The sequence below is a fragment of the Pteropus vampyrus genome, unplaced genomic scaffold (assembly GCF_000151845.1).
Source record: "Pteropus vampyrus isolate Shadow unplaced genomic scaffold, Pvam_2.0 Scaffold127, whole genome shotgun sequence".
NCBI lineage: Eukaryota > Metazoa > Chordata > Mammalia > Chiroptera > Pteropodidae > Pteropus > Pteropus vampyrus.
Genome location: NW_011888908.1, coordinates 1,829,590 through 1,844,116, shown reverse-complemented (window position 1 = coordinate 1,844,116; position 14,527 = coordinate 1,829,590). Strand labels below are relative to the sequence as shown.

The following is a 14,527-nucleotide window of genomic DNA, read 5'->3' as shown; positions in this document are numbered from 1 at the left end:
CCCGGCCGCTCTGCAGACAGAGGCCATTCTGCCTCTTAGACCCTCTTCTCCTCACCCTCTGCTACGGTACCCACGGGTACTGCCGAAGCCTTTTGGGCTGAAATGATGTTAAATGCAAACAAAGTGGAACTGTGTCAGAGCGAAGAGTGCCTTACTTCCGTTCCTTCTGATTTTTTCATCCTGAGAAATGCATTTTTGGGGGGTGCGGCTAAAAGATGAAGTACTGGAAATTCTTTTTCTAAATTTTGCTCAGTAAAAATAAAATAAGTTACTGGATTATAGAATAACTAAGCCGTCATAAAAAAAAATCTTCTGAAACAAATTATCTCAGTTTCCATACTAATTATGTATTTTCACCGGCCCCAGCCCCCACAAAGAAAAAGATAGAAAATTCTCCATTGGCCTGATCAGGGATGGGGGAAGGAGGGAAGCAGAGGAGGGGGACAGGTCCACATTTCCTGCCCTGGACGAACTTTGTGGAAACCTTGCTCATCGGGCTCAGAACAACCCAATCTCTAGTCACCAGCTGAGTTTCTAGACTCTTCATTCTAAGATCACAGAAAAGATCGTAGGTTGCATTAGGTCTTGGATGAGCAACTTAAGAAAGAGGAATAATTAACCCAAGCAGAGAAGGACAAAAACTGAGTGGTCTCTATGAGCCAGTCTCTTCTAGATTTATAGGGGATCTAGGAAACCAGCTGGCCGAAATCTGCTGACATCATATCTGGAGGGAGAAGGGGCACCTTCCTTCACAATATGGGCTCCATAACTCACCCAGAGGAAGGAGGTCACAGCCTCCGATGATTTAGGAAGTTGAGGCTCTGCTGGAGCCAGAGCAGCCGAGAGACAGCATGTGGCCCTCCCTGCCTTTGTCACCGCAGAAGAAAACGCGCAGGGCCTGGCGCCGGCGTTGGACATGCAGGGTTTGGCTGCAGCCCTGGGTGTGTAGTCAAGGAGAGGATATTGTCACAGCCTCCCCAGCATCTGCTCCAGGCCAGGCCCTGTCACAGGCACCTCACGGCTCTTTACTGGGGTCTTGCAACCCACCGAGGTCACAGGGATATTGCAGGTTTGGTTCCAGATTGCTGCAGTAGAGAGAGTATCACAGTAAAGCGAGTCATAATCCTTTTGCTGGCGGAAGGTCTTGCCTTCGACTTGTCAAAATGCAGCAGCATCTGCGAAGCGCAGTGCACATGCAGTAGAGCGAGGTGTGCCTGTGTCCCTCATTTCGGTCTCATTTTACAGATGAGGTGATCAGAGCAACGGGAGATTGGAGGTTAGGCAATTTGTCCAAAGTCACTATGGATAAGCGAAGGGGCGAGATTTGCACCCAGGACCTCTGGATCCAGAGCCCACCCAGTTGAGCTTCCTGTTCTTACTGCCTGGGAGAAATGAGGGGTTAAGAGCAGCTGTGAACTTGGCAGGGCGAGCCTCAGATGAAGACTGGTAGCGTGCGTGAGGCTTCTCGCTCCACAAACTGTGTGCTCCAGGGCCGAAGTGCGTCCCGCCCCCCTTCGCAGTCCCTCGATGGCTGTCCTGGAGCCGTTTGATAGCGTTTGTCAAAACACTGAGCAGTCATTCCGCCAAGGGGACGGTCTCCGCGGTTTCAGAGGGCACGGCCAGCCAGGGCGGAGCCACGTGTCCTTGTAAAAATATTTTCCATTTTCCTTCCTTCACTACAAAATCTATATTTGTTGCAGAACATTTGGAAAGTATAGAAAGGCACAAAAGAAGAAAACAATTCACCTGGAAATGTAATGCCCAGAAAAAAGCATCATCTTTTTAATTTGCACCCTCTCTTTTCCCTGGGTTTGCGTGGCGTATTATTATTCCAGTTTTCTAGTGAGGCAGCCCACTCCACTGTCTTGCTAGCATTTCATGCACTTGTCCAGTTCATGTCTCAAAAGAGAAAAAAAGTTACTGGGGGCCAGATAACATGGTTTCTGCAAGAGAAAAAAAATACCTAATCATTTCATTGGAGCTTTTTCGAGGGGCAAATAGGCACTTGGGCGATGTAGTCTCCTTCGACGGTCAGATGTTTCGGCGACGTTCCAAAGAAAAGGATCTACATCTGGAGAAGGGGGAAAAGCAGATAACACATTTAAACGCGTTTGCGCGTGTGGATACGGGGGCTTCTTCCTCTCCCATAGAATGTCAGGAAACAAAAGCCATGCGTAAGGGGCACTTCTGCGAGCGGAGTGTAAAGGGAGTGTTTCCTGAGGGATGACAGGGACTCTCTGAACTCAACAGTGTGCGGGAGAAGGCACTTGATCGTGGGTGGCCTCCAACTTGGGGGTGGCAGAGAGCCAAGCCGGCGGGGCCAGATTACAAAGGGGATGCTGGAGCGTCTGCGATTAACCAAGGAGATGCTACGTGAGAATAAGAGCAAGGCTTTCTATTAAGAAGAATTAAACCTAAACTATATTTACGAAATGAAGGACTCTGGCTGTCAGCCGAGTTTGTTGCTCTGTGTGTGTGTGTGTATTTGGCACCATCAAGAAAAGCATTAGAAAGATTATTTTTTTTCTTTAATTACCCTTTGGTACCTAAGGACTGAGAATGGTGAGCCCAGTTCTGGCTGCCACAACTCACCGAGGCTGTGAATGAACCTCTGGAGAGCCCAGTGGTGATTCCGAGAGGGGACGTGTCTATAGAAAGGAGGGCCCAAACGCTGGAATCGTCAACCTGGAAAGGCCACGTCGAGGGACGGGGGCCTCCTGGAACAGTAGGTCTGGGGGTGGCACAGATGAGATAAACAGATCTATATATTTTTTGCACCATACTCTGAAATTCTTGTGTGAGGGCAGTTTGGCTCAGATGAAAGGAAATACCTCTTCACATCACAGATAATACAATTAAAGGAGCTTGTTACATCTAAGATACGGTACTGGCAGGAGGTATAAGTGGATTACAAAGGGTTTGGAGGACTTGTGGCTGCCCGAAGCCGGGCTCTACCTAATGTGAGGGCACAGAAGCCGGGCCCCTTCCAGCGGCACCTTTGGGGGCCGCCGTTGCCAGGAGAGGGCAGGCACCCCGGGCCAGGGCAAGCGCCCCTGTCTTCTGGCTCCGGGACCTCTGGTTCGGCTCCTGTTCTTTCCTTCCCACTCTGCAGCCGGTGCCGGTGCCAGTGCTTCGCCTTCCAACTAATGACATGAGCAGACCAGGCTCTGTTTCAATGTAGACCATTATTTAGGAAAAAAGAAGAACTTGCCTGATGCCATTTTCTTCATTCATTCGACAAATATTTCTTGAGTACCCACCGTGTGCCCAACACTAGACATGAAGTGAAAAACTCGACAATAAACCGAAAAATATAATAATAATTATGAATCATGGAGAAGCTGGAAGGCAAAGAACACTGAATCCTGAGAGGAAGTAATTGTGAGGGGTGTGTGGGGGGCGGGGGGCTGGGAGACAGCATAGCTGAGCTGGCAGGAAAAAGACACCCTGAAGGCAACGAAGGTCCCAGAGTGTGGGAGAGTTCGGGGTGTTCCAAGGATCAAGAGGCCAGCGTGGCCGGAGCTCAGAGTGCGGGTGGGGTGGGGTGGGGTGGGGTGAGGCTCCAGGGGCGGGGTGGAGGGGAGACGCAGGCCCGGCACTCACGGCAAGGAGTTGGAATTTCATTCCAAATTCAATGGCAAACCGCTGAGGGCGTTTAAAAAGCCATTAATTAAAAAAAAAAAAAAAATCAGCGGAACATCTTTTAAGGTAATTGTATGTGGCTACGACTGGACACCATTCGGACATGTGAAAACGCTCCCTACTCTTGTGGGCAGGCTTGTTACTGAAACGCTGTTCTTGGCCCCGTCTCGTGGCTATGGCAGGGACATCTGATAACCAGAAGGCTCTTGAGGAAGGGGGACAGGCTGGTACAGCCGAAGGACTTGCTCATTCCCACGCCCTGGATTAGCTCACTTGCCACTGAGCTGACAGCCAGGGGCGCCCACGGGGCCTAAACCAGGAACTCGGGTGTCCACGTCCTGTCTCTGGGCGCTCCTCCGCGCCTGCTCCCCGTCTGCGCACCCCAGTCCTTCAGTACGTTTCCTGGGATCACCCCCAAACAAATTACTCGCGTTCAAATCTGTGTTCCAGGAGCCGCTTCTGGGGAAACTCAACCTGAATATTATGTTGGGTTTAAACACAAAAGAAAAGAAAAAAGGCTTTGTGGGGCTTCCTGGCACCCACTGAATCTAGGCCTCTGTCCCCTAAAAACGAGTGGGATGATGTCATCATACCCTAATCATCCAGATACGCGGAAGCTGTGACAAGCTCACAGCCAAAGGTGATCCCATGCTCACTAGGTAACAGCCTTTTGGGCCCCAGAACAGCGAGCAAAATGTGAAGATGGAGGAAGTCAGATTTTAAGAAAGAATATTTGGATATGCCGTTTCTAGATAGGATTAGATAAGCGCAGTGGGACGGAGACGAGAACACTCAGAGGAAGTCTGTGTCGTGCAGCTGTGATGTACGACGCGTGGTAATAACTCTGCCAGAAGTCCCGTCCTTCCTGTCACTCCGTGACCGAGGATCGCTTGTGACCTATGACGACTTACAATCCAGATCATCAGACGGTCACCCGTAGTCAAGAATAGATCGTGTGTGTGTGTGCGCGTGTGTGTGTGCGCGCGTGTGTGTGTGAGTGTGTGTGCACGCGTGTGTCTGTGTGTGTGTGCAGAACAGGAATAAACAGCTCCAGTTAACCTTCCACTTCCAGGCATTTTGTGGGACACCTTTCGACTCCGTGGACTCTAATTCTCTGTGAATGTCTTTCCTTCTGTATTCCACGGAGCCGTCCGGGTGGTGTCGTTCAGGGACGATTAAATCATGGAGCCCCGAAAATGAAAAGGGAAGGGTAACAGGGGATAACAAGAGCGGGAAGGGGCCCGTGACCGAGTGTCCAGAGGGTGTGTGTTGGGGATGGACGCTGACATGGCCCATTCTTGCTGCTTTAGGTAACTGACCTATGAGTCATGCGATACCTGAGTTTTTAGATGATGGATACAAACATATTTGAAAACAGTCTGAAGTTTTTGAATTAGTGACAGAGGTTTATGTTATATGTGACCCTTTTTTTTTTTGTGCCAGGGGTAGCTATGTGCTGCCAACCATGTGTCTTTCAAAAGCCACGAACCCCTAGAGCGTGCTCAGAGGCAGTGAGTTTTCAGGTACAGCCGGAAGCCCGAGCCAAGATTTCAAAGACCTGTAGGTGCTTTCTTGGTGCAGACTCTGCAAACCGGGGGGAAGTGCGAGGGTGACAGGGAACGCGAGTTGCGTCTTGTGAGAAAGTTTTGGCATCTAGTTCACAGGTGGCATCTTCTGTCTTCTTGACCTTTTCTTGAAACGTCTAATTTCAAATCTTGAAATAATTCAGTTATTTAAAATCAATTAAAAAACTCATTACCCTCCTTTAGAAAGACTCATTAGGACTTTAAATGGGGAAGTTAGCCGGGCAGCCACATTGATTCTACAGCCGTGGCCAGAGAATCGATGCTGGGGCCGGATTCTCTGCCTGACTCTGCCCCTCATGGCACCATGAGAGCTCGCACCTCTGCGGGCCCTGCCTGTTCATCTCTAACTCCAGCTCGCACCTCCGCGGGCCCTGCCTGCTCATCTCTAACTCCAGCTCTCACAGTTTCTGTGAGCCATGCGGGAGGAGGCTGAGCATCCCGGAGCAGCCTACAGTTAGGGGTCCCTTGGTGTGGCCCTGAGCTGTGTCTTCTGGAGACACAGTTGCTGAAATGGACTTGGGTAGGAGATGGGATGCTTGGTGAGTGAAGGACTTTTTTTTTTAATAATTTTGTTTTATCCTTTACGTTTTCTACAATGACTATGTATTACTGTTATAATAAAAAAGGTTCTAGCCAGGGGAGGGGACAGTTAAAATCAGGGAAAACCCAGAGCAAAGCCCTGACCCAGGCCGGGAGGAGCATGAGGAAGTACCCCGCAGGCCTCCGTGTCTCTGCGGGGTGTGTCCCTGGCTCAGACCCACCTTCCTGATCCTGCACCTCCGCCAGGCGCTGGCAGGGCAGCGGAGCCCGTGTCCCCTGGCCCTGCTGTGACTTCCTCCTGGGGCGGGGCAGGGCAGAGCGGCGGGCGGGTCGGCACAGTTGGCGGCGGGGAGCGGGGAGCGCTGGCCCGCGGCCTCCCGGCTGAGCGCCGTCCTGCTGTTTTTCAGCTCGCCCTTGCATCGTGGGGTCCTGGAGCCCCTGGAGCGGCTGTGCCGACCAGTGCAAGCCGACGGCGCGCGTGCGGAGGCGCCCGGTGCAGCAAGAGCCCCGGAACGGCGGGGCGCCCTGCCCGGCCCTGGAGGAGCGAGCCGGCTGCCTGCAGTACTCGACGCCCCAGGGCCGGGCCTGCGGGCACGCCTTCGGTACGGAGCTTTGCACGCGCGCTGCCCTGTGGTCTTCGGTGACTTTCCATCTCTTCATCCCATAAAAGGCCAGGTGCTGCACAGGGAAAGTTCCATGAGCCGCAGGGAGTGGGGTGGGCCAGCCTGCCCGCAGCAGATAGGGAGAGCTCAGGAAATGCCAGATACAGGAGCGACCGGCCAGCTGCATAAATGTCCCCCGCCCTGCCCGCTCTGCTATTCCCTCCGTGTGCTTATCGCCCAGGGGTGGCCCCCTCTCCACGGGCACCACTCGCTCTGTAGCAAACTCAATCAAGCTGGCGACACAGGGCACAGGGAACTGGTTGGAAATGCAAGTTCCTCCGGCCCCGCCCAGACCCGCAGTCACTGGCGCCAGCCTGGCTCTCTGCTTGCGACGAGGCCTCAGGGGCAGAGGGCTGCTCACCTGAATTGGAGAATCGATGCTCCAGCCACGGTTCTTTCCTGGGCCCCTGCTTCATAGCTGGATCACTTAAATGACAGTTTCCCGAGGGCAGAAGTTCCCAAAGTGCAAAAAAAAAAGGGATCGAGGTAGGAGAGTAGAGGTAAATCAGACCGTTTCCTCCGCCAGAGAACCTCTCTTTGTGATGCTAACGTGTATTTTTTATTCGACAAGAGGAAGAAGATGTGGGATGTCTTCCCACCTTACTTGATTAAATGACCCCTTTTTTCCCAGGGGTATGTCATGACATCGCCAGTGTTCTGTGGGATACACGTTGGAAAATGATGGCTTCCTCAATGAAATGAGAGCGAAGTGAGACAGTGATGTCACACTCCGAGGCGGCGAATTCTCCAGGCCCCAGGCCCTTTCCGCCCAGCTCCTTTGCCTTCATTTATGCGTTTCATTAAGGTTCACTGAGCTCCTAGTACACAGCAGCGCTGTGCAGCGGTCCGGAGATGCCAAGCCGAATAGCAGCAGTATCACCATTAGTCAGAACTCGGGTGCTGCGTGAGCACTGTGACAGCGGGATGTGCAGGCTGGCGAGGGAGCACAGGGAAGGGGCGCCCGCCTCGGTCTGGGGGCTCTCAGACCTGCTGTGCGCTCACTTGTGCACCTGTGCCCACCCCCCCACCCCGCCCTCCTCCCCACCCACCCCAGGCCTCTTATCCACAGAGCAGGAGCCTTTGCTGCATGGCTCACTAACCTCTCGCATGTGCATGGCTGAGAGCATTTACGGACATCGATTCAGTCTTCATAGCAACCCCGATACATGAGTTTTCTATGGCTGCTATAACAAATTGCTGCAAACTCAGAGGCTTAAAATAACACAAACTTATTATCCTCCGGTTCTGTGGGCTGGAAGTCCAGCCCAGGGCTCACTGGGCTGCAGTCGAGTGAGTCAGCAGAGCTGTTTCCTCCAGGACACTCCAGGTGGGGATCTGTTTCCTCGTTTCCTCGCCTTTCCGAGGTGGAAAGGGGTTCGCTGTTATTAGGGGCCAGGAGCTCAGCGGAACTGGCTGCGGCAGCTACGTGGGAAGTACAACTTACACGCGATGAACTTGGGTACTGAGGTTTCCCAGCAGAACGCCGGGTTGCTCCTTGCAGAGACAGACAGACGGAGGGCAGAGCCGTTCATCCTGATAGACCCAGGACTTGATGGATCGGGAAATTCTCAGCCTAGCAAAATGGCGAAAGACACTAACATGAAGAGATTCACTCTTAGGAAAGCTTGTTCTAGAGAAAGACACGAAGGGTGTGGTTGTATTACTTCCTGTCGATACCTCAGAAGTTCAGAGGTAACCAGTGACCACAAACTTAGTGATCTAAGCAGCAGAGACGCATGACCTTGCAGTTCGTAGGCAGAAGTCAGGGTCGACCTCACTGGGCTGCAGTCACGCTGTCAGCAGCCGCGTTCCTTCCCGAGGCTTTGGGGGGAGAACCTGTTTCTTCGCCTTTTCTGTCGTCCAGAGGCTGACTGCATCCCTTTTCTTGCGGGCCTTCCTCCTTCGTCACAGCCGGCCACACTGCATCTCTCTGCGCCGTCTTTCCAGGGACGCGTCTTTCTAGGACTCTCTTCTGACCCCTTTTCCCACTGTGACTGCATAGGGGCCGCTTGGACAAGCCAGGATGATCTCCCTACCTCAAGGTCAGCTCATCAGCAACCTAATTTCTCTTTGCCATGTAACATAACATATTCGCAGGTTCTGGGGATTCGGATGTGGTCATCTTTGGGGGGCCACGGTGTTGTCTGTCATAGAAGTAGGACAGCGTCATTAAGGTTGACACATGAGGACACTGGGCTCAGAGGTGACAGCACTTGTGAAGGGGACCAGAATTGACACCTGGATCTCATGGTTCTAAATCCTCTGGGTCTCCCCCAGCTCCCTGCCCCACGCTTGGTATTATTTTGCTGTTAATTGTTATCGTTAAAGTTAAAATCGCAATTACAGATTCTGCTAATTCTAAATAGAAATATAAAGACCTTGCAAGGCCAGTGAACATGATCACTGAAGCCCTCTCATTAATGATCAAGTAGCTATTGCATTTTTTTCCTGTTTCATTTAATGCATATCTTGACTATATTTTTATCATAAAAACAAATCTAAAAAAAAAACACATGATCGTATTTGTTGCACATACGGACAATTGTTCATATGTGCTTTCCTCCTACAAGATCAATGTGCCTCATAAACTGTATGCATCCAGACTGGTGTTATTTGTCAGATTTTCTTTCTCTTCTTTTTTATGCTATATTTACAGACCAGTGGCTCGAAGCCGGCTATCGTGACACCCCGTGGTGTCAGAGGGCTTTAAAAAATTTTCAAAGCAAATTTAATTTACTTTCATGTTCACAGTCCGCGTGTGCGGTGCCATGCTTTCGGAGGCGGGAGCTGTAAGACTGAACAATGGTAGGCTGACGGAATGCCAGAAAAGCTGGCACATAGCCCGTTAACAAAGAATCTGTTACATTTCGATGTCGTCGCCAGGAAGGGGGGACTAGCATTTACCCAGTCTTTGTCCCAAGTGCCAGGCTTCCACACGTAGGCAGAAGTGGGACTGGAGGCAAAAATTATTTCTAAATTACTTATCGCTCTTAAGTAATGAAAATTAAATTTGTCGGGGAGATTAAAAAGTGGTGCTGGCTCAGAAACCCCCAGGCGACTTGGCCTGTTGACTGAGGACTCCAGGCGAGTGGGAAGGTGCCCTCCCAGGAGAACGCGCCGCCCGTCCAAACTGGGCGGAGGGGGCAGGACACGCAGGAGACGAGGCCCAGGGATACTGGCCCGCTGTCATGATGGGTCATAACCACAGAGGCTTCACAGGGCCTTGGATTGTAGGTCTTAAAGAAGCAGGAGCTGTCTTCTGTGTCAAGCCCCTGGCTCAGTCATGGACTATTTATTTTCCCTTCATTTAACTTCTATGAGCCTCTGATGAGAAAACCTCTGATCAGAACACCTCTTTACAAAGCTTTCATGAAGACGGGTGACACAGGACATGAGAGCACTTTGTAAATAAGCAGACTATAAGCATACAAGGTGCCATTCTACAGGTAGGCGTTATTCCTGGAGAAGCTGGGCCCTCCTCCAGCTTCTGGCCCGTGACCTCAGCCCCGTGACCTCAGGGGACTCAGAGTGCAAAGGCTAAAACTTTTCTTTGTCTTCTCTGAGATCTCACTTGACGTTATGAACAGTGATTAGGGGCAGAAAAGGAAAATAAAGGAGAATATAAATAATTCATGGGGAATATGCTGCATTTAAAATAGTGACACTTTCCGACCTGCATTATAACAGAGGCCGCTGTGCCTGGCAGTGAGGAGCATGGTCTGGAGACATCACCTGGCACTGCCATGTTTAGACATGAGCCTTGAACACATTGCTTAACCTCTCTATGCCACAATTTCCTCATCTGTGAGGTCGGGGAGAAATAGCACCTATCTCAGAAGGTGGTTGTGAGAATTAAATGAGCTAATGCATGAAAATACGCGGCTTTGTGCCTGGAACTTAGAAGTGCATAACTGTCAGCTTCCGTTTTTATTACAAAATGTTTTCTTAAGATTTCATATCATAAACTATAGTCATATACTGGCTCTCTACCTCCTAACCTCACGCTTCCCCCCTGAGCTATGCATTAAGCACATGCCTTTGAACTTTTGTAATAATACATGCAGCACGAATTAGGAGATCAAGTAAATGTTCTGAGCTACAGAAAGACATCCCGAAAACTTTATGGTCTGACCGATATAATGCTATGTGGATTTAGCAGTAAACGCATTCTCCACGCGGTGAATAAATACATAAATGTATCAGAAGAACAGAAATGGAAACAGTACATGGGAAAACTAAAATCCTTGAGATGTTTGTGTTTCTGGTAATTAGGTCTAAAGGAAACAGAGAAGGCCCCTCACAGACATGCAATCGCTTGTCCTTTTTGATTCTGTCCGTGTTTTGGAAATTTCAAAAGCTATAGTCACATTTCGAAATCATGACATGTTCTCTTTGGAAAACAATTAAACATGTTAGTACAGCAAGGAAGAGTCACGAGCCGGGGGCTCCAGGGTTTACACAAGATGGAGGTGCTTTTTCACTGGAGAGATTAGGCACCAAACCATACGAGACAGGAATAATGCCCTCAACTCTTAGGAGCGAGTGACTGCCAGGTATTAACCCACTTTTGCTTTGTATTCTTTAGTAATATAAAAATGACTCCTCATAAAAACATCTAAAACAGAATTAAGGCTGCCATCTTGTGGCAGTTAAGAGCCAGGTACAATGAGCACGTAGGCTTGGAGCATCGATTTTGTGCCCGGGTACCCTCCTGCCATTTTGTTCATGTTGATGATGACTGTGGTGTCCAGAAGCCAGCATCAGCCGGTGGCGACCCTGCCTGGGTTGACCTTGTGTCTGAAATGAAAGGGAGGCGTGTTGAGCCATTTCGGCTGCAAGGCTCAGAGCAAGAACAGAAGACCACAGGGAAGTAGGGCCTGTGCGCCTCGGTCCTTGGATCATTCACGCAGGGACTCACTGCACACACGCTTATTGAGCGTGAATTGTGAAAGGCCTACAGTGATGAACGAGGCGAAACCCTGACTTCTTTGAGTTGACAGCAGAGTGGAATCAAGAGGTGCCACACAGAGTGGCAGGTGGCAGGTGCCTCCCGGGACTGAGAGATGAAATAGGAAGGAGGTGCACAGACGGAACGACAGAATGAAGGAGCAGAGGCAGGAGGGGCAGAAGTCCTGGCTCCTTCCCTCCACCCCCTCCCGAGCTTCAGAGCCGGGGTGAGGTGTGGGGATGAGAGGGCAGAGGAGAGGACCCCTTAGACACTCCTTCCCCGGGGGGCGCGGGGACAATGCTGAGCCGGCGGCTCCAGGCAGCCACGCCTGGGCTACGCGCCTGGCAGCGAAGCTTCCGGGGTGCGGTGACCGGAGACCTGGGGGCACCCGCGCGTCCCTCCTCTGCGTCCCACGCTCCCCGTTTCCACTCCTCTCTTTCTGGTCACCTTCTTCCCTCCCTCCGCCCCCTTTCCTCTCATCTTTCTCTCTCTCTTCTATTCTTTTACTTTATTCTGTCTTTCTCTTTTCTTCTCTATTTCTCTCCCTTCCGTTTAAAAAATATCCTTCCTCTATTCCCTCGCCGTTTTTCTTGGAGGTCCTTCCTGGCTCTCTTCCTTCCTTTCGTGTTACTACCGCAGACGAGCCCGCCTGTCTAAGCCCGCATCCCCCTCCTCCCTCATCGGGTGCGCACAAATTTTTATGAACTTGGGCCCTGGGGACACTGCAGCTCAGCCTCGGTGCCGCAGACCTCTGCACTGGGAACGGCCGGCTTCGGACAGGTGCGAAACCAGGTTTGGGAAACGTCTCGCTCTGGGAGTGTAGGCTACAGGTGTTCACCGTCATTCTTCCTTTTCCAGTCCCCGCCTTTATAACTACCTCTGCGTTCAACAAGGAGAGAACCAGACAAGCGGCCTCCCCACAGTGGTCTACGCGCACCCAGGAAGCCGGGTAATTTGGTGTTTTCCTGTTTGTTTGTTTTTTAAAGTTGTTTTTCCACCTGTATGGTCAAGTCATCTCACGAAGGTCAACTTGGGGTGCTGGGTTTTCTTCCGTTACTTGTTCAGCGACTTTGGGTCAAACGGGACACTTAAGCACAGTTGGAAAAAGTCCTTGTTCCCTCCTGTTTTTGTGGGGCAATCAAGATTTCTCTGTCTCTGAGGTTTGATGCCCAAGAAGAAACATGCTACACGAAAATGAGTTATTACCGTCAGTCACTAAGGATGCGCCTCTTCTGGCTTTTATGGGACCATGGACTCCAGCGGCCCCCTCCGTTTGGTGAACTTGGAAGTGGCCCACGCCTGAGCCCTGAGGATTTAGATCAAGACCTAAGGGCACAGGCCGGGAGGAACCTGCGTGGTCGCCGGAAAGTCACCCTTCCGCTGTCAGAACAGACACCAGACGGCTGTGTGTTCAGCCCCGTCACTGCCACATGCACCTGATTTTTCTCCTTTAAAACTGAGAACGTTAATACTTGCCACATGGGGTTGCTACGAGAATTTAATTAGAAAACATCATCAAGACGCTGTCTGGGTTAAGCTGTCTGCAGCTGACCGAAGCTGCATCAGAGAATTTCCCACCCTGATAGCTTAAGGGGCCTAGGACATGGCACCCACACTCTTAAGTATCTTCTTTGAAGCAGACTTTCCATCTAACCTACTATAGCTCATAAGTCTGTGGATAAAAAACGAGCCCATTTTAGCATAGCTGGAGCCTGAAATGCAACATTCGGGGTTTTTACTATGTTTTGTTTCTCTGAAGAATTGTAAAATTGTATCGCTTGTAAGAACGAGGCTCTGAAATATTCACTCATGTCTGGGACCTTAGAGTCTAGTCACATATAGAGTTTTCCATAGCTCAGTACAAGGTGACACTAGTCTCCGTCACAGAAAAAACATGTCTCAGCTTCCTATTTCTTTTTATCTGTGATGCCCAATATAACTTTGATGCTCGACTTCAAGTCAAAGCTCATCTTGCTATGCCAGATCATGCAGGTGGGGGTGGGGTGGGGGCAGGGGGAGGAGGGGAGGAGGGGAGGAGGGGAGGAAAGGCCCCTGGCAACGTCTGTGGGGCAGAAAATCGTGATGCTGGCCTGGGCATCGTGGGCTAGCCATCTTGGGACTCACATGTTCTCAGACACAAGCAAAGTCTTGTTCAATTTATATAATTCATTAAAATATTAGCAGAGTTATCAAGGGCTATTTTCCTACCGAAACGTGCTTTTCCACAACTCAGTAGTCAGACTAGACAGATACAGGAATCCAAACTTCTGCAAATTCATGTCGGTCAGATAATGCAGTCACGGACCGAAAAAAGAGCAAAGTGTCACTGCAGTTGTCAAAGTTCAGCAAGTGAGAAACTTCACGACGCGTCCTGTGACCGATGCGGGACCTGTGAGGATGCGCTGCATTCCCCTCCCCAGTCCGTCAGATGTCCTTGGGGATGACAGTCCTAAGACTTTCTGTGGCGTTAGGCCACCTCTAATTACAGTGAGTGAAACTGTTCCCCTTTTTCTCTCTCTAGATACTGTATGGAGTTCAAGACCGAGTCACTGACTCATCACTGTGCAATGGAAAACCGCCCCCTGACTCGATGGATGCAGTACCTCCGAGAGGGGTACACAGTGTGCGTCGACTGTCAGCCTCCAGCTATGAACTCTGTGAGCCTTCGCTGTTCTGGAGACGGCCTGGACTCTGACGGGTAAGGCAGCGGAGTGGGTCAGGGAGTTTTCTTGTTATTCATTTGGAGAGACCTGTCCTCTCTTCTCCATGTCCTGAGCTTCTGACCAGTGTGCAGCTGCTTGGGGGGCAGGACTTGGGGGGAGTCAGACCAGTAAGGAGAACCTTTCGTCTGGCCATCCTGGAGTCCAGGGCCCCATTCACACAAGGGACTTGGAGGCTCTGTACCAGAGATGAATGCGTGAACTTGGAGACTGGGGTTCAGACCGAGCTCCTGAATGACCATCAAAGACTGATTGCTCCAAAGCATGTTCCGAAGACACTTGCATCAGGTCTCTGGGGATGATGATTTGAAATGTGCAGATTTGAGCCCCACCTGAATCAGAAGCTTTGGGGGTGTTTTTTTTTTTTTTTAACACTCTCCTAGGTGAGGGGTCAGCAAATATTTTCTGTAAAGGGCCAGACGATAGATA

The 14,527-nt window shown here is 50.7% G+C and overlaps 1 protein-coding gene across 1 annotated transcript in view; it reads left to right on the top strand.

Annotated features, from left to right (window-relative positions):
• Positions 1-14,527, top strand: part of SBSPON (somatomedin B and thrombospondin type 1 domain containing) — a gene marked incomplete at its 5' end in the record, with an annotated part of 21,495 nt that overhangs the window by 2,653 nt on the left and 4,315 nt on the right. Inside the window, 3 exons of the mRNA XM_011366955.1 lie at positions 6,176-6,370; positions 12,237-12,327; positions 13,900-14,076. Coding sequence (XP_011365257.1) covers positions 6,176-6,370; positions 12,237-12,327; positions 13,900-14,076 — 463 coding nt within the window. The remainder of the gene's footprint in view (positions 1-6,175; positions 6,371-12,236; positions 12,328-13,899; positions 14,077-14,527) is intronic.